The sequence below is a fragment of the Pelophylax lessonae genome, assembly GCF_965119305.1.
Source record: "Pelophylax lessonae genome assembly, chromosome: 4".
In the NCBI taxonomy this organism is placed as follows: Eukaryota; Metazoa; Chordata; class Amphibia; order Anura; family Ranidae; genus Pelophylax; species Pelophylax lessonae.
Window position 1 is genome coordinate 268,490,531 of NC_138771.1, and position 27,347 is coordinate 268,517,877.

Here is a 27,347-nt window from a genome sequence, read left to right on the forward strand (position 1 = left end):
TTTGAGGGTACAGCAAACTTACACTGTTATACAAGCTGTACACTCACTACTTTACATTGTAGCAAAGTGTCACTTCTTCAGTGTTGTCACATGAAAAGATATAGTAAAATATTTACAAAAATGTGAGGGGTGTACTCACTTTTGTGAGATACTGTATAAGCCGGAAGATCCGGGGGGGGAGAGAGTGGCCGGGAACCAGAAATTGGGCAACGCGGTTCGGAGCATGCGCAGTACACCGATAAGTGTATGGGTGCGCTCCTTTCTGAAGCCACTTGGGCAGGGCAGAGGGGGCTCAATATATACACTGTGCTTTAGTGGAAATAACTGATTAGTGGCCAAAGGTGCATGATTGAACAGCATCTTTACTGGGGCAATGCACAATATATGGAATACAATAAGAGATAAAGATCATATAAAAACCAATGAAATTAAAATACTAATGGAATAAATATACAAATAAAGACCATTATTCCAGACCAGGATTCAAACTAAAAATGTACGATACACGTGTAAGTGCCGGTTCACACTCTTGCAGCTGCGGCGATCGAATGTAATGTCAGAGCGCACTGCTCCTTCTTTACATGCGATCGGCTGTGCGGTGCGAGTTTAGCCATACACTTTGTATGGCTAAATTCGCACCGCAGCAAAGACGCACAGGACCCTTTTTTGCAGCCGCATCAGGATCGGATCGCACAGCGGCTCACACTTGTGCGATCCGATCCTGTGCGAACTGTAAAGATCGCACTGCGATATGCGATCAAACTGGGGGTGTGTTAAGATTACATTGACACCCCCAGCGTATCGCATATGGCAGTGTGAACTGCCGGAGGTGCGTTTGCGATGCGGGAACAGGCTGCGAATTTGCAGCCTTCCCGCATCGCAAAGTGTGAACCGAGGCTAAAGAAATCTTTTGATGACAGGTACAATAAGCAACAACAGAAAGAACAATTAAATATACTGTGTACAGCAATACTAGATTACTATATTTCATAAATATTTACAGTAGAAGACTAATGAACCAAAATCTCCCCCCAAAAAGACATAACAAAACGTTCCTTCAGATAATATGAGATAAGGTTAGGTTAGTATTCTCAATCATAAAAATCTTTAACAATCATAGCAAATAGGTATAAAAAGGGACCATAATGAAACTATGCAACTGAAAGATTAGGTTATATCGCAATAAGAGAATATATTAAAGGGATGGTATTGATTTCAATAGCCTCATTGAGTCCACCAAAGGAAAGGGTGTCCAGAGTAATTTTCCAAAAAGTCTCACGCTGACACAATTTGGAATATCGTTCTGCCTCAGAGGCCTCTGGGTATAGTTTCAATGATCTTTACTTGCAGACCAGACGTGGATTTTCCGTGGGCCTCTAAAAAGTGGTGGGGAGTGCTGTGTTTATCAATACAGTCTTCAATAAAATGGCAGTGCTCCCCAAAATGTTGTCTGATAGGCCTAATGGTGGTGCTTACATAGTGGAGCCCACAGGAGCAAATGAGGCAATATATTACAAACTCTGTGGAGCAAGATTAGAAGTAATTTTTGGGATAAGTACATCTTTTATTGGTGAATAATTTTGCTGCTTAACCACTTGTCGACCGCCGCAAGTATATATACTGCAGCGGTCAGCCCTGTGCAGGCAAAGTGACGTATGGGTACGTCACTCGCCTGTGAGCCACCGGAGGCGCGGCGCGCTCCCGCCCGGCTCCTTCACTGTGATCCCCGCACGTGTGACTGGCGGACCCGATGTCTGCCGGACACTTGCGATCGTCTGGTACAGAGGGAGAAAGGCAGGCGGCTAATGTAAACAAAGTCGCCTGTCATTCTCCCTTGTGTAAGTGCAGAGATCATACGGTCCTGCTATGTAGGATCGTATATCTCTGTAGTTACACAAACAGCCACATCCCATAACAGTTAGAAGCACGTCCCTAGGGACACATTTAACCCCTGCATCTCCAATAAAGTTAACCCCTTCCCTACCAGTGTAATTTTTACAGTAACAGTGCATATGTATAGCACTGGATTACTGTAGTAATGTCACTGGTACCCCCAAAAAGTGTCAAAAATGTCAGTCAAGGGTCCAATCTGTCCGCCGCAATGTCGCAGTCCCACAAAAAAAAAAAAAAAAATGGCAGATCACATTCATTACTCGTTAAAAAAAAAAAAACAATAAAAATGACAAAAAGCTTTCCCTTAGTTAGTAAACGCTGTAACTTTTGCGCAAACCAATCAAAATATGCCTATTGTGATTTTTTTACCAAAAATATGTAGCAGAAAACAAATTGGCCTAAAATGTTAAAAAATTTTGATTTTTACATTTTTTTCGGGGGGAATTTCATATAAAAAAAAATGTGAAAAATATTGTTATTTTTGCAAAATTGACGCTCTTTTTTTGTTTATAGCGCAAAAAAGTAAAAATCGCACAGCTGATCATATACCACCAAAAGAAAGCTCTGTTTGTGGGAAAAAAAGGACATCAAATTCGTTTAGGTACAGCGTTGCACGACCGCGCAATTGTCCATTAAAGTCACGCAGTGCCGAATCGCAAAATAGGGCCTGGTCAGGAAGGGGGTAAAATCTTCCGGAGCTTAAGTGGTTAATATACCTGTCATAATATTTATTCTTCTTTTCCTTATTGTTAGCTCATGATTTACAAGTGTATCACACATTTTTTAGTTTGAATCCTGTATAATGGTGTTTATTTGTATATTAATTCCATTAGTATACTAACTTTATTGGTTTTTATATGATCTGTATTATGTCTTTTAATTGTATTCCATATATTGTGCATTGCCCCTGTAAAGATACTGTTTGATCATGTACCTTTGGCTACTAATCAGTTAATCCTACTAAAGCACAGCATATATATTCTGCCCTGCAATAGCACCCAATCAGCTTGAGAAAGGAGCACACCTATACACCGATTGCACATGCTTCAAAACGCATTGTACAATTTCCGATTCCCTGCCACTTCCCGCTTGGCACTGCACTTGACCGCCCTCTGGAGCTTCCGGCTTACATCAACCTCAGGGAGACTACAGCAGATCCTTCTCCAACTCCCGGGATGGCTCCTGGCAGCTTATGAACTTATACCCAGTGACCCTACAGCCAGCAGAATCCCCTTTATTAGCCTTCTTACCTACTGCATCATGTGAGCGGCTAGTGTTTTAGCCTGTTTTTGATAAATATGGTCTTTTGATACTACACTTAAGCCTAGTACACATGGGCAAAATATCGGGCGACAATAAAAACCGTCCGACATTCGGCCCTTGTGTGTATGGAAGCTGTGCGGCTGGCTTCTGACGGATGAGCATGCTGGAAAACCAGCAGCCGACCGGCTCCCGATCATCGCTTTCAGCCAGTTGAACGAAAAAAATAAAAATAAAATAGTGGTGTGTACTAACTAGGCATTAGAGGCGCTTTTTTACGTTTATACAGAGCCTGCTTCAAAATCGCACCCATTAGTGGACTATCTTCCCTTTTCCATTGGACTTTTTATTATGGACTTTTAGACAGTGACTGCATCCTATCACCAGGCACATACTTGATACTTACCTCCGGGAATGGTGGATAAGACGATGAAAATCCCTTTCTCTGCCCAACTGTGATCACTAAAATGGAATCAGACCTCCAAAGCAGACAGATACACCCTAACTACCCGAACCACATCCAGTGCGTGCAGATTGATTTCTTTAGGATGCGATGAACGAGGACATAGGGAAGGCAGGATAATATCTTCGTTCAAATAAAAAGCCAAGACCACCTTTGGGAGAAAAGAAGGGCATAAACAGAGAACCACACTATTCCTGTGTCAACCTAATAAGGAGGCCTACAGGCGTAACCAAGGGAATGTCCCCAATATTCTAAAAGGGAGGTCATTGAAGAACAAAGAACCAGATTCAGATCCCAAGGCAGCAACAGGGAGCACGCTGGAGGCACCACATGCCTGGCCCTGATGGTACTTCATGCCAACTTCTTCTCAACACCCCAGAAAGGCAAATATCCTACCGACCGAGACAGAATGCGGATAAATCCAGTATATCTTCCTGGATGTAGACTTTCATGCTTTTTAGCATGGTAAGGATAACCGATAAGGACAGTCCCCTGTCTTTTGGAATCTGGCTTTCAATAGCCAAGCCGTTACAGCCGGCGACTGTAAAACAGGGTGGAAGATCGATCCTTGAGACAGAAGGTCTGCCCTGCCAATTCAAAACCACCACAATGGCTGGAATACCTTTGGTCTCTACCGTTCAAAGTATGCGGGGTAGAAGCTTGAGAGGAATAACCGTGTATATGAGATGATACTTTTGACGGTGGAGGGTATCAGACCCCTGGCCTTCTCATCCAACTCGTGACCAAAGACCAGGCAATTTCACACCCTGCCGTCACTTGCGTAACAATGCAACTCTCAGCTGCACCCGTCACACAGATTGTCCAGCTTGCGGGACCACAATCTAGATGCCAGCAGGCTGAGAGCGATCGTCACCGGGCTAATTAAGCAAATAACCCTTTCTTCACCACCACCGCTACGTTAGGATGAGCCCAGCGGACGCTCGTAATTTTAGAAATACCGATTATGACTTTAGAATAATCATCTGTAACACACACAGTCACCTCAGACAGGAATGTTCAGAGGGTTTATTCTATACAGTAGCGCTCTTCCAAGAGGCAGGTTCTTTGGTTAGCTTGCGTTAAGAGCTTAGAGACAAAATTAACACTTTTCAAAATAAGGTTTAATTATAAAAAAGGTTAAAATTGGTGCAAATAAAAATATTTACAGAAAAATGGGTTACAAAGAAATAGAGACACAATTCAGCAATTTAGAAGAATAGATAAAGAATTAGAAATGGAAATACTTGCATTCAAAAGTCCTTGTATTATCAGAGGTTCAGAGCTGAGCATGTGTGATCGGTTCTTCCCTTATACGATGTTACTGCTTGATGTTAAAAATGAGAACTGCAAAAACCATCTGCTTCTTTCCTTTTCTCTGAGACCGCAGGGGGTGTCACCAGAGGTCCTTGACCAATAAACACAGTGGCCCTGGGCGGCCCTAGGCTCATAAAAATGCTAAGGAACCTCGCGCTTAGACAGATTTATAACAGAATTCATATAAAAAAAACGGTATCAAATATTAATATTTTTTATCATACAGGGAATATCTTATCGCTCTTTTCTACTTCATGTGTGATAGGATGACCATGCATGGTCTCGTTTCGTTCAGTATTTTATTTGGCATTCAAATATATACTTTCTAGAGACATATCTTGTTTGTGTAAAAAGTTATGAATTTGTGTGTAACTGTGGTCATTTTCCTAATGACCAATTTGCTGTGGAATTCCACACAGCCTAGTTGCTGCCATAGTGGACATAGTGGACATCTGTTCTGAGATAAGGTTTGCTTCGTTTATGACGTTTATGACTTTACAACCTGGCCTGTCCTACCATCTGCTTTGAGATAAGGCGTTCTTTTGAAGCCTTGCATACTAATGTTTGAAGCCCAAACTTCCTGCATTCCAGGAGTTAACCTCCCTGGCGGTAATCCCGAGCGTGACTCGGGGTGGATTTTTCATATCAGGAGCAGTAACCCCAAGTCACGCTCGGGGTGGATGTGCAGAGAGCGCAGCGGTGTCTCTTACCTTCTCCTGGCGATCCAGCGATGATCTCTCATTGCTGTGACCGCCAGCCGAGATCACCGCCGCTCTCCGTCGCTCTGATCACTTCCTAGTTCCGTTCCCTGCAGCAGCAATGCTGCATGGGAGCGGAACTAGGGAGGGAAATTAAAAAAAAAAAAAAAAAAAAGTTGCACAAAACACATTACACATTTTATATTATATATATTTATATTATATATATATATATTATATGCATATATATTATATATATATATATACATATATACACACACACACATATACATATATATATATATATATATATATATATATATATATATATATACACACACACACACACACACACACACACACATATATATATAAACACACACATACATACATATATACATATACATATATATATATATATATATATATATATATATATATATATATATATATATATATATATACATACATACATACATACATACATACATACATACATACATACACACACACATATATATATCCACATCCGGAGTGCCCCACTGGAGGAAAATCTGATGAAACATGTAAGGATGCAGGGACCCCTCGCCTTGGTGCAACGTTTGACAGCTGAGGCAATCTGCCTGCCAATTGTTCATGCTGGGGATGTGCACAGCAGAGTGCAGACACATGACGCTTCACCCACCTGGACTTTTCCCCGCTGCTGTATCTTTTAAAGCTACATTTATCTCTTCTTCAGTTATGGGTTCCTCTAGAGCTGCTAATTTTCCCTATAGTACCTTGGGTATCCTAGCTTTATCAAGATATTCTTTTATCTTTTCTATCCTTTTTAATTCAGTTCCCTGTGGTCTCTTTCGTTTTACCACATAGTTTCCCGTAGTATTTTTGAAATTCTTTAAATTTTAAGGGGTCGAGTACACCACCTCCCCGTTGCGGTTTTGGATTTTCTCTATATAGTTTACAGATTTTTTTTTCTTTAAGATCTTTGCTAGATGTTTTCCTGATTTATTTCCCCATTGGTATGTTTCCTTGGTGACTCTGTTAAAGACCCATATATAGTCTCCTGTTCTAATATATCTTTTAATTTATCCCTTTTTATCACCAGTATATGGATGAACCTCTGGGTCTGCTTTTTGTTGTGCTGTTGCTCTAATTCATTAATTTCTTTTATCAATATTTCCATATTTTTTGTTCTTTCCTTTTTTCTTTGAGTACCTATAGATATTACAATGCCCCTAATATAGTCCTTATGGGCCTGTCAGATCGTGGCCTTTGTTATCTCTTGGGTATCATTTAGTTTGAAATATTTTTCTAATTCTTTTTATTTTCTCTCCCATCTCTTTATCTTGTAATAAGTCATCTTTATTCTCCATCTATTCATTCTATTTTGAACTCCTTAGTTTTCACTGTCACTGGAACATGGTCTGACCATGTTATTTCTAGATTTGTTTTAATCACTGACTCTAGTAGTCTATGTTCAACCATCATATAGTCCACAGGTGTCAAACACAAGGCCCGCAGGCCGAATGCGGCCCCCCAGGCCATTTCATGTGGCCCTCACACTTCTGCAGCTGCGGCACCCCCCTTGTCTCTGCCCAGACCTTGTCTCTGTAGTCGGCAGCAGAGAGGACATAACTCATTTGCCAGATCCTGCACTCCTCTGTGCAGCTACAGAAAGGCTCATTTTTGCCCACCCCCCCCCCTTCTTAGCTGTCCGCAGCAGAGAGGAGGGCAGAACTCCTGCTGCAGATCCTGCACCTCTCTGTGCAGCCGCAACAACACCTTGCCTTTGCTGAATGCTGAGACCAGGGGAGGCAGACACTGGAAACTGACCCCAGCCCTCCTCTGGTTTTTCTACAGACCCTGCACTTCTTCCCAGATCCACCCGCATCTTCTTCCTGGCAGCAGCACAAGGTAAGGGGGTGCATTGTGATGTAAGGAATGGTGGGTGACTCTTAACTTCTGATGGTGGGGGGGGGTTCTTGACATCCCATGTAAGGGTGTAAGGGGGCATGGGGTGCTCTGGACATCTAATCCTACAGATATAACTGGCCCTTTGAGGGCAACCATAATGCGGATGTGGCCCGCGATGAAATGGAGTTTGACACCCCTGATATAGTCGATCCTTGAGTATGTCCCATGTACAGGGGAGTGGTATGTATAATCCTGCATTTTCGGGTTTTGTTCTTTCCACATAGCTATCATTTGGTATTGATATAGCTTCTTCTTTATCTTCAGCTGTGAATTCCTAATCCCCTGTACATGTGATGTCCTATCCATTGCTTGGTCCATACAAAAATTTAGATCTCTTGCCATGATCAAATACCCCTTTTTAAACTCCATTAACTTCCCCAGAACCTCCTTCAAATAACCTATTGGGTTCTTATTGGGACAGTATATATTTGCTACTGTACAATCCATTTTGTACAGTCTTCCTTCTGGGTCCACCATCCTTTCCTCTAGGGAGAGCTGTACCCCTCTTACCAGCCCAATGGCCACCCCTTTTGCCCTTCTTGTTGTAGAGTCCCTAAAATACCATGTTGAATGGTCTTTTGACTATAGCCTTACATTTGTTACATGGGATATATGTGTCTCCTGGAGAAATACTACCTCTGCGGAATTGGTGTTTAACCTCTTAATATTTTGGGTCTCTTCTCCAGGTGTATTTAGCCCTTCGGACATTATACTTTAAAAAAAAAAGTAATACGGTCATCTTTGGATAGTATGCTCCCCTCCCGTCTCCTCCCAAACGCCACTCACAATCACAGATAAATTCTGTTGTTTAAACGTACATCTGGAGAGTTGGGGAGGGGGCAAGAGGAGAGAGATTGAGCATCGGCAGAGCATCCCATCTTTTATATAGAGAGGTTTCCTTTCCCTTTCCCCTCCCACCATCCTCCCTCATCCCACCCCCTTCCTCCCACTCGCCTCCCCTTACGCTAACTAAAATTATGTTTCCTGGGGTTTTTGGCCCTGATTGGGCCTTCCAGTCGACTATAGTTCCCTCCATCTTATCCCTTCCGGTCTTTCGACTCCTTCCCCTTGAGGTCAGGCTCTGTCTCTGCTCGCCACCTGGGCCGAACACCCCCAGTACTGAGGTGCAGGTCCAGAGCCTGCCAGGTCTCCATGGATCACATCCTTCTATATTCCTTTCTGTCTGTCTATACTTCCACTCCCCACCTCCCCTTATAACTCAATTCTTTCGTTCTCATTTTCTATTTTCTTTAAAGTAGCAAGTTCTTCTTGGAAACCAATTGCCATTGATCTTCTTCTAATTCTGTCCCTTTTTCAATTGTATCTGTCCAACCTGGGATGTGTGTGATAGGTAGGTCTAATTTCTTGCAGAAATCTTGTATTTCCATACATTTTAATCTTGCTGTAGCACCAACTTTCCGACCTACCAGACATGCAGGGATCCCCAAGAGTATTGAATATTCTGCAGACACATTTGTTCCAGTAATGGTTTAAGAAGCCTCCTCCTTGCTAAAGTCTCTGGCGCCAAATCTGCAAATATTTGAATATTTGCTCCTCCAATTTTTCTCATGTGTGTGCTTTATCTTCATAATAATGAAATCTCACTCTTGGGATTTCACCTGCCATATTTTGAGGTTTCCTAATCCTGTGTACTCTCTCGATCTTTAAAGTCTCTGTTATTGCTCTAGTAGAGGGTTGAACCCTTTTCCCATTATATCTTAACTTCTCTTGCGTTGTTTCTGGTAGACCTCAATTTTTTTTTTGCCTGGTCTTCTATTTTATATACCATATTTCTTTGCTCAATGTGCAAACGTCTCATGTGTTCTTTAAGCGTTTTTATTTCTTGGGCATGATTGTCCAACCTTCCTTCCGTATCTTCCACTCGTCAGTATTTGACCCAGGTCCCCATGTAATATTGCCATATCCGTTTTAAGGGATAGCTCCAGTTTTGCGAACATAGCCATTTCTGTTATAGTGGGCAATTGAGCTTTTATTTTTTGCTCTTCTGCGTACCCCATTTTAGAGTCACTTCCATCTGCGTTTCTTCTTTTGATTGGCTGTGGCTACCTGCACCCATTGATTGTCTGCCTTGCCTGTTTTTATTCATTGCTGTGGCCTGTTTAACTCTGGCTCCTGGTTGCTTTTCAGTTGTCATACTTTCTATATTCCTTTTGTAACAGAACCTGTACTCAAGAAGAGTATGTCCGCTGTATAACCTCCGGTTGCCTGGTACCAGCACAATCCAAGATCCCTTAGCCCACCCAGTCACTTGTCGAGACATCAGTGTAGGGTGGTAGGAAGCATAAGACTGTTTGTATATCTTTTTGTGCCTGTGTTTGAATACTCTGGGATGATCGCCCCTCCCCTTTAGCAGCTAATCCACATACACATCCCATAATAGGCTGATCCCAATACAGACAGAAAACAATAGAACAATGGGATACAGGCATTTAACAAAAACAAACCCCACCTCACCTCAAACTATCTAGCCATGGTCTGTGAGACACTCCTACAATATTACTTCGACACAAACCACACATCTAGAGCCCAAGATAACAGGGGTAAAATAAAATGCTGAGTCTTGTGTGGTTGTACAGCGAGTTTGATTAGTGCAGACCCAACTGGGGTTCTTGGTCATGCTGTGCCCCTAATAGACACAGGGTGACTTACACACAGGAGGGGCAGGGAAGCTGGACAAGGAGTTTCCCCAAGCTCTCTAAGGTAATCTAGGCTCCACAAACCCCCTGTCCAAAGTGACTCCCGTCACACCCTTCATGGGTCATATATTTTTTTAATTGTGCCAGGGCTTGCACTTATTTTTTGCCCCCTTCTTTTGCCGTTTACCCCTCATGATAATGTTTCCTTCTATTTCGTTTATTTTCTTTATGTTTTCCTCTCTGCTTTTCTTTGCTCTGGGTAGTTCTCTTCTCTATAGATACTAAAATTGAGTACTTTTCCGGCACTTTCTTTAATAAACTTTGGTTTATTAAACCTTGGTTTAAAAAAAATAAATAAAATCAGGAGAACAGCATTGAAATTCTATTTTGTAACCAGACAGGATCAGCTTGTGGACCAAATTGTTGGAAATCAGGGTCTATGAGGCTGCAAACAAGCGCAGACGAGCCCCCACCATGGACATGTGCGCCCCTTCCATGCTGAAGGGGGAATTGTCTGCAGATATGGCCGTCTTGGCAGCTCAGGGGCGTTTGGTACCCCTCACAGGGGCCATGAAGGGCTTGGAACCCTTGTCTGCAGATCCAGGGGGACGAAAACGCTTCTTGTGCGTAAAAGGGGCGGCCTCGCTTGTGACGCGGTTCATTACTCTGTCTGGACTGCAGAAGAAAGGTACTTATCCCTCCAGTAAGATTCTTGATGATGTCATCTAGGGTAGCCTCGCAAGAGATGATCACCCTGGGGAAACTTGCTCCCCAACCAGGCCATGGTGAAGAAATTTGTCCCATTCTGTAAGGGGCTGAGACACCAAGGCAATGGCCAAAACCAGCAGGAGAGCCGAGCCGGCAATAGTGAACATTGTGCATGTGACCAATTCTGCCTTCCTGCCTGCTGGATCCTTAAAGGACAGACTCCTCCACCAGGATCATAGTGGCCTTATTCAGCCTGGAAATAGGAGGGTCCATGACTAATGGTGCGGTCCACTTCTTCAGAAAAGCGTGTGCAAAGGAATAACACACAGCAAACCGTTTCAGGACCACAAAGGGTCTCTTAGGATGTTCCCAAAGCTTGTATACAACTTTGTCAAAGTAAAGAAAGATAGGGGGAACACCTTTGCCGCATGAGGTGGCTTATGCTAGCCCAGGTACAGCCGACCTGATAATCATAAAAGGCTGGAGGTAGCTAGGAGGCTGCTGCAGGGCTACAAAAATGGTTGCCATATCCCCAGCCCACCAAAGCCCAGGGAACATCAAGGCAGTCACTAAGAAAATGGCTACTACTGGGCTCACAGAGCAGCTGCTAGAGGAGGAAAATAAGGTAAGACCCAAAAACATGGCCACTGTTGCCCTGTCCCCTGAAGCCCAAACACAAAGCCCATAGAAATACACAGGGATGCTGCCAGGCTACAAAAAAATGGCCACCGTTAGTAATAGCAAGTCCATAGGGAAAAATGACTGTTAGAAAAAACATGCGAAAAAAGAGCATCCACACTGCACTGACAGGAAAGTGCGCACCTGCTCACTGGCCTGGCTTGGGTGACCACTGGACCTATATTATCCAGCCTATCGCCCAGCCCGGCTGTTGATAGAAGATCTTCGCAGGAAGAAAACCCCAGCAAAAGAAAGGAGAAACCAGGTCAATACTCATGACACTAGGCAGAAAGAACTGGAGCGCTCATGCAGGGAGGGGATTTATATAAGTCAGGGCTGCCCATAGGCCATGCAGAGTTCATTTTTTTCTGCCTGTAGGTGGTAATATAACCCTATGGTTTGAGATTAGAAGACGCTGTGTCCGTCAATGAATGAAAGAGAAAATGACAGCTACTTTAGGTTTATTGCTGGTATTAGTAGAAATCCAGATTCCCTGGTTCCACCCCAAGCATGTGCCGATTCCTAGATGAAGCAATAAAACTATTAAAGTCTTTATAACATTTGTCCATTTGGTCGTAACAGAAAGGCCCACTATGCACAGCACTTTAATCGCAAACCAACAGCTGAAAGTAGGGTCCAACCTACTTATTGTAATGTATGCACAGAAATACAAATTAACGTTCACAAAAACAGCACTTTAACATGGTGACATCAAAGGTGAAGCCGTACCTGTGGAAAATCTTCAGCTTCATGCGATATACTAAATATCTTAATAACATATTTTTAAAGAGCAAATCCAAAATAAGGGCAATAATTACTAGTGTTATATGAAGTGTGTTTAAACTGCATTGCTATGAAGGTTATTGATGAAGGTTTACACCACATACCTGGAATGTGTGAATGGTCCTGGCCCACGCATAATTTAAACCACTGCGACTTCTAAGGGCTTTATAGTTCAGTGTGTACTCTCTCTCCTCTCCATCAGATAAGGTTAATTCTCGAATTTTATCTTTTTCTACATCCTGTAGAAAACCAAAATAGTAATATATTTTAAAAACGTCTTTATCTTCAGCTTCAGACTGCACCCAGGTGATCAAATCATGGCAATACATGACTACCACAAAATCATCTATTACCGGTTTAAGAATGCGGACATTTATTTACAAATTATTTGCAAGTGATTACTCACATTAGTTATATAAAATATTTCCCCATTACAGATCCGCTCATCATCTGCTGCACACTTCTCCTGGCTTTGTGTCATAGGGTCAGGATTATTCTGGTCTGAACATTGAGACCTTAGGATGACCAGAATAAAAATAAAAAATAAAAACTTAGCATATAGCAATAATGAATATACCAGGCAGTAGAATTAATTGCTCAGTAGCCAGGAGCCAAGGTCAAGCACTTAAACAACATACCTGGACATAGTTGGAAGACAACTGATAGAGCAGAGCACGAAGCAATAACGATTTACACCAGGCATTAGAATGCATTGACCACCATATAGGACCCAAGTTCAGACAAATCAGCATCCTACCTGGATCTGGTCTGAAGATCTTTGACATAGGCGTTTTTAGTGCAGCAGACTTTGTCACCACATCTAAAATCATATCTGTTCCTGGAATTCCTAAGGAGGAACAACACCAGGTCATTGTTTACTTACAAAACAAAGACATTTCACTAAAAGAATACCATTCTACATTTTGGTCAGTCCACAAAGTTGTTCCTTGCTGCATTTGAGGGGAGGGGGAGAGAGAGAGGGGGAGAGAGAGAGAGGGGGAGAGAGAGAGAGGGGGAGAGAGAGAGAGGGGGAGAGAGAGAGAGGGGGAGAGAGAGAGAGGGGGAGAGAGAGAGAGGGGGAGAGAGAGAGAGGGGGAGAGAGAGAGAGGGGGAGAGAGAGAGGGGGAGAAGGGGGATAGAGGGGGAGAGGGGAGGAGGGAGAGAGGGAGAGAGGGAGGGAGAGAGAGAGAGGGAGAGAGGGAGAGAGGGAGGGAGAGAGGGAGGGAGAGAGGGAGGGAGAGGGGGAGGGAGAGGGGGAGGGAGAGAGGGGAGGGAGAGAGGGGAGGGAGGGAGAGAGGGAGAGAGAGGGAGAGAGAGGGAGAGAGGGAGGGGGAGAGGGGGGGAGAGGGGGGGGAGATAGGGGGGAAGATAGGGGGGGAGAGGGGGAGAGAGGGAGGGAGAGGGGGAGAGAGAGAGGGAGAGGGAGGGAGAGGGGGAGAGAGGGGGAGAGCAGCAATCAGTTAAAACCCAACTCCACCTTGAGTGAAAAGCCACTCGTGCAAAACTACAGGAAAAACAGGAATTTCTAATCAAAAGCTGGGTACACACTATTCATTTTTTCTTCCTTCAACCAGCAGGGTGAACAAAAAAAAAATACCAGTTTCCTGCATCCACACAAGCCGGGTGGGTACAGGAATCCTCCCCTGCTGTGCTCTATTCTGACAGTGGGAACTCCTGTGTGGTCAGAATACACTAATCAGCAGCTGAGCCAATGGCTGCAGACCACTGATCGAAGAAAGCAGGACTGTTCCACAGAAGTCGATCCAATAACTGCATTCTGTTGAACAGAGAGGACCATACACAGATGTGAACCATTTGAAAATTTGATCCATTTGTACCCGGCTTAAACGTGCATCATCTGCCCAGGCAGACCACAATACTGAATACTAGTCTAGAGGGAAGAAAACACTATGCTACATACTTACTTCATTGTATGTTTTGAGTAGTGTGTGCAGCACAGCTCATTTATCAGTAGACAATCCTTCCTAAATGTACAGAGAAAAAAAAAATGTACATAATTTAAACATAATGTCAAGTACACACGCAGAATACAAGTACAATAATAAAACTGGACGCCTAAAATTAGAATAAAACAAGAGAAATTTAGTAATGCAAGGTAGGTCTGACAAGCTTTTCTTTCAAACTGCATTATTAAAATACATTCTAGAACCACTTCCGGACCGCCCCCTGCGTGTTTACGTTGCTACTTTGACGTTAGCTGCCATAACCTAGTATTTCTCTACGCGGCCGGCGGTCCTTTTTCACATAACAGTGGTCCCAGCGGCAGGTTTGCCGCGGGATCACTTTTATGGGCGGTGGGAGAGGTGCCCCTGCCGATTTCCGGTCATTTTCCCCCACTTACCAGAGCCGTCGGTAGCGGGCAAAATGATCCGGTCCTTCCGGGTCCCAGGCATGAAGTCGAGTGAGGGGCAGATGGCCCCCCACTCGACTTTATGGCCTTGGAGGACCGAAGCGACGTCATACGTCGCTTCCACCCACCTGCCTTTTTTTTTTTTGCTTTTAAGTTTAGATGTGAGATCTGAGGTCTTTTTGACCCCAGATCTCACATTAAAGAGGACCCGTCCTGCTTATTTCTATTACAAGGGATGTTTACATTCCTTGTAATAGGTATAAAAGTGATAAAAAAAAAATAAAAAAAAAGGGATAGTGTAAAAAAAAAATAAATAAATTGAAAAGCACCCTGTCCCTTGCAGTGGTCCTCAACTCCGGTCCTCAGGGCCCACTAACAGGCCAGATTTTAGATATTACCGTGGGGAGATGCAGACTAGAGTACTGCAATCATTGAGCAGCAAATTATATCACCTGGGATGTATTTCAGTTATCTCGCAAACCTGGCCTGTTAGTGGGCCCTGAGGACCAGGGTTGAGGACCAGGGCCTTAGAGCATGCACACAGAAGCGAACGCTTACGCAAGTCACGCCCACATATGTAAACAGTGTTCAAACCACACGTGAGCTATCGCCGTGAACGTTGGAGCGAGAGCAATAATTCTAGCCCTAGACCTTCTCTGAAACTCTAAACTGGTAACCTGTAGACATTTTTAAAGTGTCGCTTATGGAGATTTTTAAGTAGTAATTTTTGTCGCCATTCCACACCCGTGTGCAATTTTTAAGCACGACATGTTCGGTATCAATTTACTCGGCGTAACATTATCTTTCACATTACAGAAAAAAATTGGGCTGAATTTACTGTTTTCTTAGTTTCTCATTCAAAAAAGTGTATTTTTTTTTTTAAATTGCGTTTGCAAGACCACTGCACAAATACGGTGTGACAAAGTATTGCAACAATCTCTATTTTATTCTCTATGGTCTCTGCTAAAATATATTATAGATATATAATGTTTGGGAGTTCCAAGTAATTTTCTAGCAAAAAATACTGATTTTAACTTGTAAGCAACAAGTGTCAGAGATGGGCCTGGTCCTTAAGTGGTTAAAGACCAAGTGGGAGGGTGAAACGCGTCGATGTACTTCCGGTGCGGCACCTTCTGACATCACTTCCTGGTTCTCCGTGGAACGCACGCAGCCGCGTCATTCCCGGAACCATCTTTGATATACATTATTTGCCTCTTACAAGTATCATATACTGCGAGTATATTTCTTTTGATGTGGGAAATAAAGTTTTTAAACGGGCTTCACTATGTGGATTCCTTAATTTTTTTGGAGCTGCCCAGGGCCATTACACTGAAAGGGCATACATTGCAGCACATTGCACTTTCTATCAAGTAGAGGATTTGCCACGTTGTGTGTTCTTACTAACCAGGGAGACAGTTTGGAGGAACCCTTTGACCACAAGCGTTTTCTGACCCCTGATAAGGGTACATCCATTCTGGTGAGTGGGGTTTCTCAAGGGAATCAAGTCACCTGGCACCAGTGATTATCCTTGGAGCACTTCAGCACTTACATAGGAGCACCTTTATCACTATATTTTGCACAATAATCCAGCACTACCAGCACCTTATTCTTAAATTGCACTTAAGGTTATACCTTGCACTTTTTGCACATGAAATTTGGACTTTTTTAATTTCTTGGACTTTTATTATGAATTTGGATATTATAGGCACCTTATAAAATATTTGCAAGAGCTGTGTTTTTTCTGTTTTACTAAATCATAGAATACATAGTATCCATGTTCTAATCTAAACAGGCCACCACTGAGTTGCCTATCTGATAAAATAGGTGCAATGCTCAGATTGCAAAATGGTGATGCCATCCACACATGATTCATCTGAAGTGTGGACATGTTTAGGGTGCATTCACACACTACGAATGCACCCTGTAGGTGACCAGCTGCAAAAACCCTAGCAGGGGTTCCGACAATTAGCTTGCAAGTAGGCTGCCCCATTGAAAGCAATGGGAGGCTGCCAGCACTTGCAGCTAATCTCTCCCACTTGCATGCAACAGCTCAAGTAATGATTGATCACATGCAAGCAATTGGCCCTGGGCGCAGACCTCAGGACTGCATCCTCGGCTCCAAACCAGACTCCCAAGATTTTGATTAACCACTACAATACTGGGCATTTCCCCCTTTTCCTGCCCAGGACAGTATTCAGCTTTCAGTGCTAATACACTTTGAATAACAATTGCACGGTCATGCAACACTGTACCCATATAAAATTGTTTTTTTTTTTTTTTTTTTTTTTTTTTTAGACAGATAGAGCTCTCTTTTGGTGGCATCTAATCCCCACTGGGTTTTTGTATTTGCTCAAACGAAAAAAAATATCAAAAGGTTTTGCAAAAAAAAAAAAAAAAAAAAAAAAAGGTTTTTCTTAGCTTCTGCTACAAAATATTTATATAGTAATTATTCTTTTTCACTGATGTGCCCTGATGAGGCTGAGACTGATAATCAGGGCACTGATGATCAGTGTATACAATGTGCTGAAAGCCTTTCCGGTTATCCAAAATGTAAGTGAACAACCTTTCCGGTTATCAGCACACAGGTACAGCATGTGAGAAAAGGAATGCCGATAACCAGCAAGTCTGTTTACATGTGGTCAGCAGTGATTGGATATAGTTGATCACATGGTAAAGGGCTGCTGTGAAAAACCTTTTACCCTGATCTGTGATCAGCTGTGCCTCAAGGACACACTGGTCAAAGAGCATGTCTGATGCATGCCCCAGGGGGCGGGGTTCTAGAAGACATCTATGCATGCCCTCCCAGAACTGGATGGCCTCGCTGTATTTATTTATTTATTTCAGGTACTTACAGTGCCTTGCGAAAGTATTCAGCCCCCTTGAACTCTGTGACCTTTTGCCACATTTCAGGCTTCAAATATAAAGATATAAAACTGTAATTTTTTGTGAAGAATCAACAACAAGTGGGACACAATCATGAAGTGGAAAGAAATTTATTAGATATTTCAAACTTTAACAAATAAACTGAAAAAAAAAAAAAAAGGGCGTGCAAAATTATTCAGCCCCCCTAAGTTAATACTTTGTAGTGCCACCTTTTGCTGCGATTACAGCTGTAAGTCGCTTGGGGTATGTCTCTATCAGTTTTGCACATCGAGAGACTGAAATTTTTGCCCATTCCTCCTTGCAAAACAGCTCGAGCTCAGTGAGGTTGGATGGATAGCGTTTGTGAACAGCAGTTTTCAGTTCTTTCCACAGATTCTCGATTGGATTCAGGTCTGGACTTTGACTTGGCCATTCTAACACCTGGATATGTTTATTTGTGAACCATTCCATTTTAGATTTTGCTTTATGTTTTGGATCATTGTCTTGTTAGAAGACAAATCTCTGTCCCAGTCTCAGGTCTTTTGCAGACTCCATCAGGTTTTCTTCCAGAATGGTCCTGTATTTGGCTCCATCCATCTTCCCAATTTTAACCATCTTCCCTGTCCCTGCTGAAGAAAAGCAGGCCCAAACCATGATGCTGCCACCACCATGTTTGACAGTGGGAATGGTGTGTTCAGGGTGATGAGCTGTGTTGCTTTTACGCCAAAGTTTTGCATTGTTGCCAAAAAGTTTGATTTTGGTTTCATCTGACCAGAGCACCTTCTTCCACATGTTTGGTGTGTCTCCCAGGTGGCTTGTGGCTAACTTTAAACAACATTTTTTATGGCTATCTTTAAGAAATGGCTTTCTTCTTGTCACTCTTCCATAAAAGGCCAGATTTGTGCAGTATGCGACTGATTGTTGTCCTATGGACAGAGTCTCCCACCTCAGCTGTAGATCTCTGCAGTTCATCCAGAGTGATCATGGGCCTCTTGGATCTCTGATCAGTCTTCTCCTTGTATGAGCTGAAAGTTTAGAGGGATGACCAGGTCTTCATAGATTTGCAGTGGTCCGATAGTCCTTCCATTTCAATATTATCGCTTGCACAGTGCTTGGGATGTTTAAAGCTTGGGAAATCTTTTTGTATCCAAATCCGGCTTTAAACTTCTCCGCAAAAGTATCTCGGACCTGCCTGGTGTGTTCCTTATTCTTCATGATGCTCTCTGCGCTTTAGACGGGCCTCTGAGACTATCACAGTGCAGGTGCATTTATACGGAGACTCGATTACAGACAGGTGGATTCTATTTATCATCATTAGTCATTTAGGTCAACATTGGATCATTCAGAGATCCTCACTGAACTTCTGGAGAGAGTTTGCTGCACTGAAAGTAAAGAGGCTGAATAATTTTGCACGCCCAATTTTTCAGTTTTTTATTTGTTAACAAAGTTTGAAATATCCAATAAATTTCGTTCCACTTCATGATTGTGTCCCACTTGTTGATTCTTCACAAAAAATTACAGTTTTATCTCTTTATGTTTGAAGCCTGAAATGTGGCAAAAGGTCGCAAAGTTCAAGGGGGCCGAATAATTTCGCAAGGCACTGTATATAGCGCTGTCAATTTACGCAGCGCTTTACATATACATTGTACATTCACATCGGTCCCTGCCCTCAAGGATCTTACAATCTAAGGTCCCTAACTCACATACATACACAGTAGGGCCATTTTTTTTTTTTTTTTATACAGGATCAAATTAACCTACCAGCATGTCTTTGAAGTGTGGGAGGAAACCGGAATACCCAGAGGAAACCCACACAGGCACAGGGAGAACATGCAAACTCCAGGCAGGTAGTGTCGTGGTTGGGATTCGAACCAGCGACCCTCTTGCTGCTAGGTGAAAGTGCTAAACACTACACCACTGTGCCGCCCACGCTGTAGCCATCTTTCAGCTATAGCGCAATATTGAAGTTGCTAAATCCATTCTGCAGCTGAAAGGGATGGACAGTAAAAGGTAGGAGCCACTTTCTGAAGAGCATGGCCTTTGACTTCTAGCAGTTGATTGTTTAAATAAAGCCTTTTGCATTTCCAGAACACAACTCACCAGGTCTTACTGCAATGCAGATAGATCATGGCTGATGGGATTGTACAGTAGGGTGCTGTACAAAGTTTCCTGAAAACATCACAGCATTCTGCCTAAGTACTCCTCTAAAGAGCATTCTTTCATGATGCATGCAGTGGGCTGGCTCTTTGGAGATATGCAATAATAAAATACCTTGAAGGGTGGATGTCAGTCTGGAGAATGTTACTAGGTAGACTGAATTTATATGTAGACCGCCCTGGGTAGCGCCAACATGCGATGCTGAGCCTCGATTAAAAGAGCTGAAATCTAACGGGAGGGCCAGTGACAGGCTGTTGGGGGGGGGAGAGCTACATGTTAGTAGAGGTCAGCCAGAAAAAAGTTAGGATCCATCTGACTTGCTGCAGTTTGTGATTTATACAGGTTGGTAGATGTCAGCCAGGAAAAAAAAGTTAGGATCTAGCCGACTTGCAGTTTGTGATTCTTACTGTGAGAACCTCATTGTATGCCGTGAAATCAGACGAATCATTTTCAGTAGAAAAGAGCCTGTACAATGGGGAGGTTTGCATTGTCTAATTAAAGAATTCAGACAGTTATCCAATAAGGAATTAGTCAGTCTTACGGGCCATACACACTATAAGATTTTCTGAAGACTTTTTCCTTTAGACTTACCAAAACCAGATAATATGAGGTCAGACCTAAACACTTTTAATTTGTATGCAATCTGGCCGGCCCTTGCACTACATAGAAAAGGTAAATCTGAAGGAAATCTAACCACAAAAGTTGTATAGTGTGTATCCAGCTTTAAGCTGGATACACACTATACAACTTTTGTTGTTAGATTTCCTTTAGATTTACCTTTTCTATGTAGTACAAAGGCCTGCCTGATTGCATACAAATTAAAAGTGTTTAGATTTGACCTCATATTATATGATTTTGGTAAATCTAAAGGAAAAAATCTAAAGACAATTGTATAGTGTGTATGGCCCATTAAACTGGCCATAGACTGTTTAAAATGTGGTTGGATCAGCAGGGAATGAATTTCTATCAGTGTTTGGCTGGCTGTCCCTGTTGAACAGACAAGTTGGAATACTTTTGTCAATCAGCAATTGCAGCCACTGACCGTGCAATCGGACAGTGCCAAGTCCCGTTGTCAGAATACAATGTGGGATGGGATTTCTCCATCCACCTTCTTTGAGCGGATGGAGAAATCGTTTCTCTTTTTTTCTTCATTCAGCTCGCTAAAAAAACTGCCTTCCAATGGCCAACGTTACTTACTCACTTACGTATATTATTTTCACCCTAAGTTATTGCACTGTTATTGTGTAAACAAAGGAGAAACCTGTTGGCTAAAATAAAAATCTAAAACAGGAGCATGCAATGTTTTACTAATTGTGGGACATTTGGAGCACTATACATGGCAAAAAAAAAATAAAAAAATACTTTTGGTATGTGTAGCATGCCCTGCTCCTCCCCTGCAGGTCTTTGGCAGTAATTACAGGCAATTCCCAGCTGTCATTTTTACAGACAATATTTGTCCCTGACAATTTTATTACTGGTTGACCCTGCCAGTGGATCGATTATTTTTACATTCCTTTAGCAAAGCGACTACATTGCTTATTCTGCAGTGATGTTACCCAGCTGTGGTGTCACCCTGTAGACAGTGTAGCCTTAGTTCACCATGTAGTTTTAGATGGATTTTAAGGAAGTAAGAGAGAAACAACATTAAAAGGTCAGCTAGTTACAGCAACAACATTTATACATTTTTTTAAAGATGTTGCAAACCTACATTACACATACCCGGTTAACTTACTAGTTTTAGGTGAGACACAAAGATAAAAGAAATCCTCCTACATATGTTGTACCTGTTTATCTGCAGCCATCCTTCTGTAGATCGTTCTAAAACACACAGATCAAAGGATTTTTTCTGAGCGCTAGCAGCAGGCAGTGGGGACCTGACATCACACACACTGCAGAGCATAGAGTTCCCTGATATTTGACAGCTAATTGGAAGACAGTGACACACACCCTTTTCACAGGCTTGTAAAAAAAAAAAAAAGCTGACCATATATTAAACGATTTTCTTGTTCAATTTCCTTTAGATTTCCCTTTAACTAACTAGTACAAGGGCCTGCCCAATTGCATACAAATTTAAAGTGTATAGGTTTGACCTCATATTATATGGTTTTGTTAAATCTAAAGGAAAGCTGTACAAGAAAAATGTATGGCCAGCTTAATTAAGGCTGTGTGAATCGCCTACTGTGCGCGGGGGGGGGGGGGGGGGGGTCAGGAAAACTTGATTTAAATAAAAAAAATATAGAGAAACACATGTGAAATAAATAAGGGAAATCATAATGTAAGTACCAAATCGATAAAAAAGGTATTAACCCCATACAGTTACCAGAATTCAAATATATTTTGCTATAGTGCTCATTAATATTTTCACAACAAAAAAATATGTTTCAAAAATTTTTAAGTCCTGACCATAATAAAGAAAAGAATAAAATTCTGAATCACTACACATTTACTTAAAAACTTACCTCCTAAATGCAATGAACTGAGAGTGTTTATCATCCTGCAGTCCTGGGCTGTCCCCAATCAATGCTTTTATAGCAGTAATTAAATCTGTGATTGACAAAGTAAATTGAATTTAACAGCAGACAGGGTATTAAATGTCTGAATAAAATGCATACTGGTTCATGCCATAAAAATCAATCATAGCAAGAAAGAATAAAAAACACAGAATGACCAACTGACTTATTAAGTGGCAGAGAAAGCAAAGTCCCTAAAATGTAATTGTCTTGAATATATATGTTATATTCTCCGTGTTGTGAGAGACACAGGACTCGATCTGGAACAACGGATGTTTATTCAGGACTCACTGTACACTCCAGCATGCATTACAGGACAGCTCTATATTTCAATGCATCTCTTACATGTCTCTAAGATGGCCACTCTGCCCCTTGACCCTTGTCATCACTCCTGGGTGGAGCCAGCCTTAAAGTAACAGTACATGGCCCACGGATCCCTGGTTTCTCCTACACTTGGACTTTGCAGGCCGATCAGAGGACACCCCTTTTTGATCATTATTGATGCCCATTCAAAGTGGCCTGAGGTCATTCCTGTTACCCAGCCAACGACTAAGGCGACAATTTCCATACTGTTACATCTCGCTGCTACGTTTGGATACCCCAGAGAAATTGTCACAGACAACGGTGCACAATTCACAAGCCAGGAGTTTCAGAGTTTCCTGACTGCCCACAACATCAAACACAAGTTGACCACACCTTACCACCTGGCTACAAATGGTCAAGCAGAAAGGTTTGTGCAGACCTTCAAACGCTATTTCAAAGCTACTGTGGCTACAAGTAAACAGTCCCTGTCACCCCAGCAGCTGGACTCCTTCCTTTCTGCTTACAGAACCACACCACATGCAACCACTGGGAAAACTCCAGCTGAACTTCTTTTGGGTCGGCAGCCATGGACTGTTTTGGACATGCTCCGCCCTCAAACGGTCCAGGAACATGTACGGCAGTCTCAAGACAAGAGGGTCGAACACGACGAGATTCCCCAGTTTACAGCCCAGCAAAAGGTATGGGCTTGATTTTAATGGCGCTTCCAACACTCGTTGGCTTCCTGCTATCGTCGCAGAGACTTTGGGACCCAAAATGTATAGGGTCTGCCTGGAAGATGGTTCCATTTGCAGATGGCATGCAGACCAATTGCGTCCTCGTTCTCAGCTGCCCGAATCCCTGACATCGGCTGCATCTCCAGTGTCTCAAGGATCTGCTCCTACCGGATCAGGAGGCATTGAGACTGATGCTTGGGGGGACTCTGAACTTTTGAACTCAGCTCCAACAGAGCCCTCCAGCCCTTGTCCAGAGGTCTGTTCACCCTCTGAACTAGGGGATCCCCTCTTGGCCCCGCCAGTGTCCATTCCAGCCAGCCCTGCTTCCTCCGGCCCGAGTCGTTGGGTGCCCGTCCTCAACGACGCTGTCGCCCTCCTGACCGGTTTCCGCTGCAAGAGCGGTTATGAGACTTTTGACGGGCCCGCCGAAGTGATCCGCTGCCATTTTCTCCCCGTAGCGTCCCTGGAAGTTGTTCTCACATCCGGACGTGGAAGAAGCCATGTAAATCTCCTGAGTTGGAGGACTGTATTGGACAATTATTAGTTACTGTTTTATGCCTGTTCTCGTTTTGTTGTGTTTTTTTTTTTTTTGTTTGTTTTTTTTAGGGATGGATGGAAGGTGTTATACAGGGGTTTATGGCGATGTCTGGCATGCCAAAGTGAGCAATCCAGTCTCTCCCAAAGAGAGGGGGTCCCCCATGTTCTAGGATATATAATGGCATTCTCTTCGTCTGACCCTTGTAGGATACCTGTACTTTCACGTACCCCAGTGGGTGGAGTATCTGCTTTGAGTATGTCTTCAGTTTGATTGGTGTTGGACGGACAGTTCGGATCAGAAGTTTTCTCCATTGTTTCTGGGTGATAACTGAAACTGCTGCTCCTGTGTCTACATCCATCTTGAGTTTCTTTCCTTCCATGGTTACCGCTACAGTCATTGCTGAGGGTGCTGAATGCATATGATGTATGTCCAATCTGTGGAGCACTTCCTCATCCTCTGATTTCGATGACGATGTATATCTTCACACCATATATGCCTTTGTCCTGGTGTTCAGAGGTTGTTTATTTCGCACCATCTTACTACGGCAGACTCGTTTCAGATGGCCTGCCTTACCACAATTATGACAGAGCTGATCCTTAAACCGGCAGACTTTGTGATCATGGTCTGTATTTCCACAACGGTAGCAAGCTGACTCCCGGCTTGGTGAGGGTCTATAGTTTGCTGCTGTTGGCTTGACTGCTGTTCTGAAAACTTCCTCTTTAACCTCTTCCCTTCTGCTCTGGGGGTTCAATGCCTCTGTATCTTTCACAGCCATTTCCATCACTGAAGCTATCTCAATTGCCTTTGTAAGGGTAAGATCTTTCTCTGTTAACAGTCTCCTTTGGCTAGACTCACTATTTAGTCCCATGACAAACATCCCTCAGTGCAGTCGGTAAGTACTCCCCAAAAGAACAGGTTGAGGCTAGTCTGCGAAGGGCGAGCACATAAGCCTTAATATCTTCACCCGGCTGCTGCTGCCGCTGATAGAACCGGAATCTTTCTGCAATCTCTAGTGGTTTAGGCTGGAAATGATTCCCTAACAGTGTCAGGAGCTCTGCCAAAGTCTTAGTTGCTGGTTTTTCAGGGAAAAGGAGATCCCTAAGAGTGTCATATGTCCTAGCACCAACCACTGTCAGAAATACTGCTACTTGCCTGTCGCCTGGGATGGAATTTGCACAAAAATACTGTTCCAGTGTCTCAATCCAGGAACTCCAGGCTGTCTGTTCTCCATAAAATTCACTAAATGTCCCGATCAATGACATTTTCCTGCTGGGCTCTGTGGGTGTTTGTATCCAGCTGACAATCCAGAGGTTTTTTTTTTCTTCTTTTCTTTTCTCACACGGATAGTAACCTTGTAAATCCCATCCTCTTCACCACTGTTATATTCTCCGTGTTGTGAGAGACACAGGACTCGATCTGGAACAACGGATGTTTATTCAGGACTCACTGTACACTCCAGCATGCATTACAGGACAGCTCTGTATATCAATGCATCTCTTACATGTCTCTAAGATGGCCACTCTGCCCCTTGACCCTTGTCATCACTCCTGGGTGGAGCCAGCCTTAAAGTAACAGTACATGTGAAACCCTTCAGGTATAACAATATATATATATTTGAAATATCTTGGCCAAGAATCACAAAAGAAAAATATTTCACACTGTAAAAAGGACAAGTAAAAATGTGCTTATTTGTTAAAACACAAAACACAGCTCTGTAATAATTAATACATAAGTATTACTGTACATCATTAAGTTTCCTATTTAAATGGTAACCCTAAATTTGACCTAGTATCAGCCTCTTGCAGTTCCTGTACAGCAGCAGAACTGGACTGTGAAAGGAAGAAGTACAAACACCCAATCAGGTGCTGACAAGCAGAATGCTGATAGAATGAAAGCGCAATAACAGAACAGAATAAGATATGAGCATATTACTGTATTGCTTCTCTTTTACTGTCCAACAACAGGAGGGGAGGGTTCATGATGACCTGGGCTCACAGAAAATGGGTTTTGGGATACCGGCTAGCAGGAGGACATCTTGAGGGGAAAAAAAAAAAAAACACTGCATGGAAAATCTCTGAAATGAGGGTAAATATTGAAGTAAAAGCGGGTTTTTCTATTTATCTTTTAACTAGTTCAGTTCTTTGGACATTATTATTATTATACAGGAATTATATAGCGACAATAGTTTGCGCTGCACTTTACAACATGAGGGCAGATAGTACAGTTAAAACACAATTCAATACAGGAGGAATTAAGGGACCTTGCTCGTTAGAGCTTACAATCTAAAAGGGTGGGAAAAGGGATACAAAAAAGGTAATAATTGTGGGCAATGATGGAGAAAGTGGAAATACGGTTGTTAGGCGGAGGCGAGATAGGCTTTTCTGATGAGATGGGTTTTCAGGGATTGCCTAAATGTGGACAGAGTAGAAGATAGCCAGACAGATTGGGGTAGGGAGTTCCAAAGGATGGGGGAGGCTCCGACGAAGTCCTGGAGGTGAGCAAGGGAGGAGGTGACAGGGAGCTAAAGAGCAGGAGGTCTTGGGAGGAACGAAGAGAATGATTTGGTTGGTATTTTGAGACAAGGTTAGTGATGTATCTGAGTTGTGGATGTTTTTTTTTTTAATTATGGTTAGTATTTTTAATTGAATTAGTAGGGTGAGTCGCAGCCAAAGGCTCAACAGTGCCATGGTAATTAATTGAGAACTACAAGCTGACAGCCGCAAAGGCTGTCAAACCTTGTAGTTTTCACATTCAAAGAACACTGTGAATGGATGATGCATTCTGTGTAGATTGTAACAAGGAGCTCTCTGTGAAATGGGGACTCGGGGGTGCGGCAGCCGGTGCATTTGTAAAGTATGCAATAGAATTGAACAGTGCAGTGCAAATACAGCGCAAAGATAAGTGAAAAAACTAATGACAATATTTAAAATTTCTAGAATGCAGCTGTTCATAAATAGTGGTAACCCAAAATTCACAAATGCGAGAAAAATATATCACAGCGCAAACAATAGTGAATCATGTATAATAGTTAAGTGATTACGTTCTACTCAAAAAACTCATAAAGTGCACCGTGCAATTATGTGCAAAAAATGGGGTGTAGAAACCATGTAAACGTATACTATATAAATAAAGTATATAAATATAAAGTGCCAGTCCAGATGTAATAGTTCTTTAAGATCTCAGTAGATGATAAGATGTACACAGTCCCAAAAAATGTCTCACGAAAGTGCTGGAGTGCCAGGAAGAAAGTGCACAAAACATGCAATCTTTTGTGGTGCAGTGAGCAAGTGCCGGACCTCCCCCTTTGGGTGTTCACTTACCGGACAATGGTGACCCCTATGCTGTATAGCAATAGAGATCGACAGGGCTTATGTCCTAGTAAGGAACCGGCTATCACAACTCCTCCAAGGCGAATGTATCTCCACAGATGTAAATGCCCCGATA

General features: G+C 42.7%; 1 protein-coding gene across 1 annotated transcript in view; it reads right to left on the minus strand.

The window, feature by feature from the left end:
* Positions 1-27,347, minus strand: part of HELB (DNA helicase B) — a 102,427-nt gene that overhangs the window by 12,036 nt on the left and 63,044 nt on the right. Inside the window, exons 8-12 of the mRNA XM_082253546.1 lie at positions 22,278-22,362; positions 14,354-14,413; positions 13,186-13,275; positions 12,835-12,943; positions 12,533-12,667 (exon numbers count right to left, since the gene is read on the minus strand). Of these exons, the coding sequence (XP_082109672.1) occupies positions 12,533-12,667; positions 12,835-12,943; positions 13,186-13,275; positions 14,354-14,413; positions 22,278-22,362 (479 nt within the window). The remainder of the gene's footprint in view (positions 1-12,532; positions 12,668-12,834; positions 12,944-13,185; positions 13,276-14,353; positions 14,414-22,277; positions 22,363-27,347) is intronic.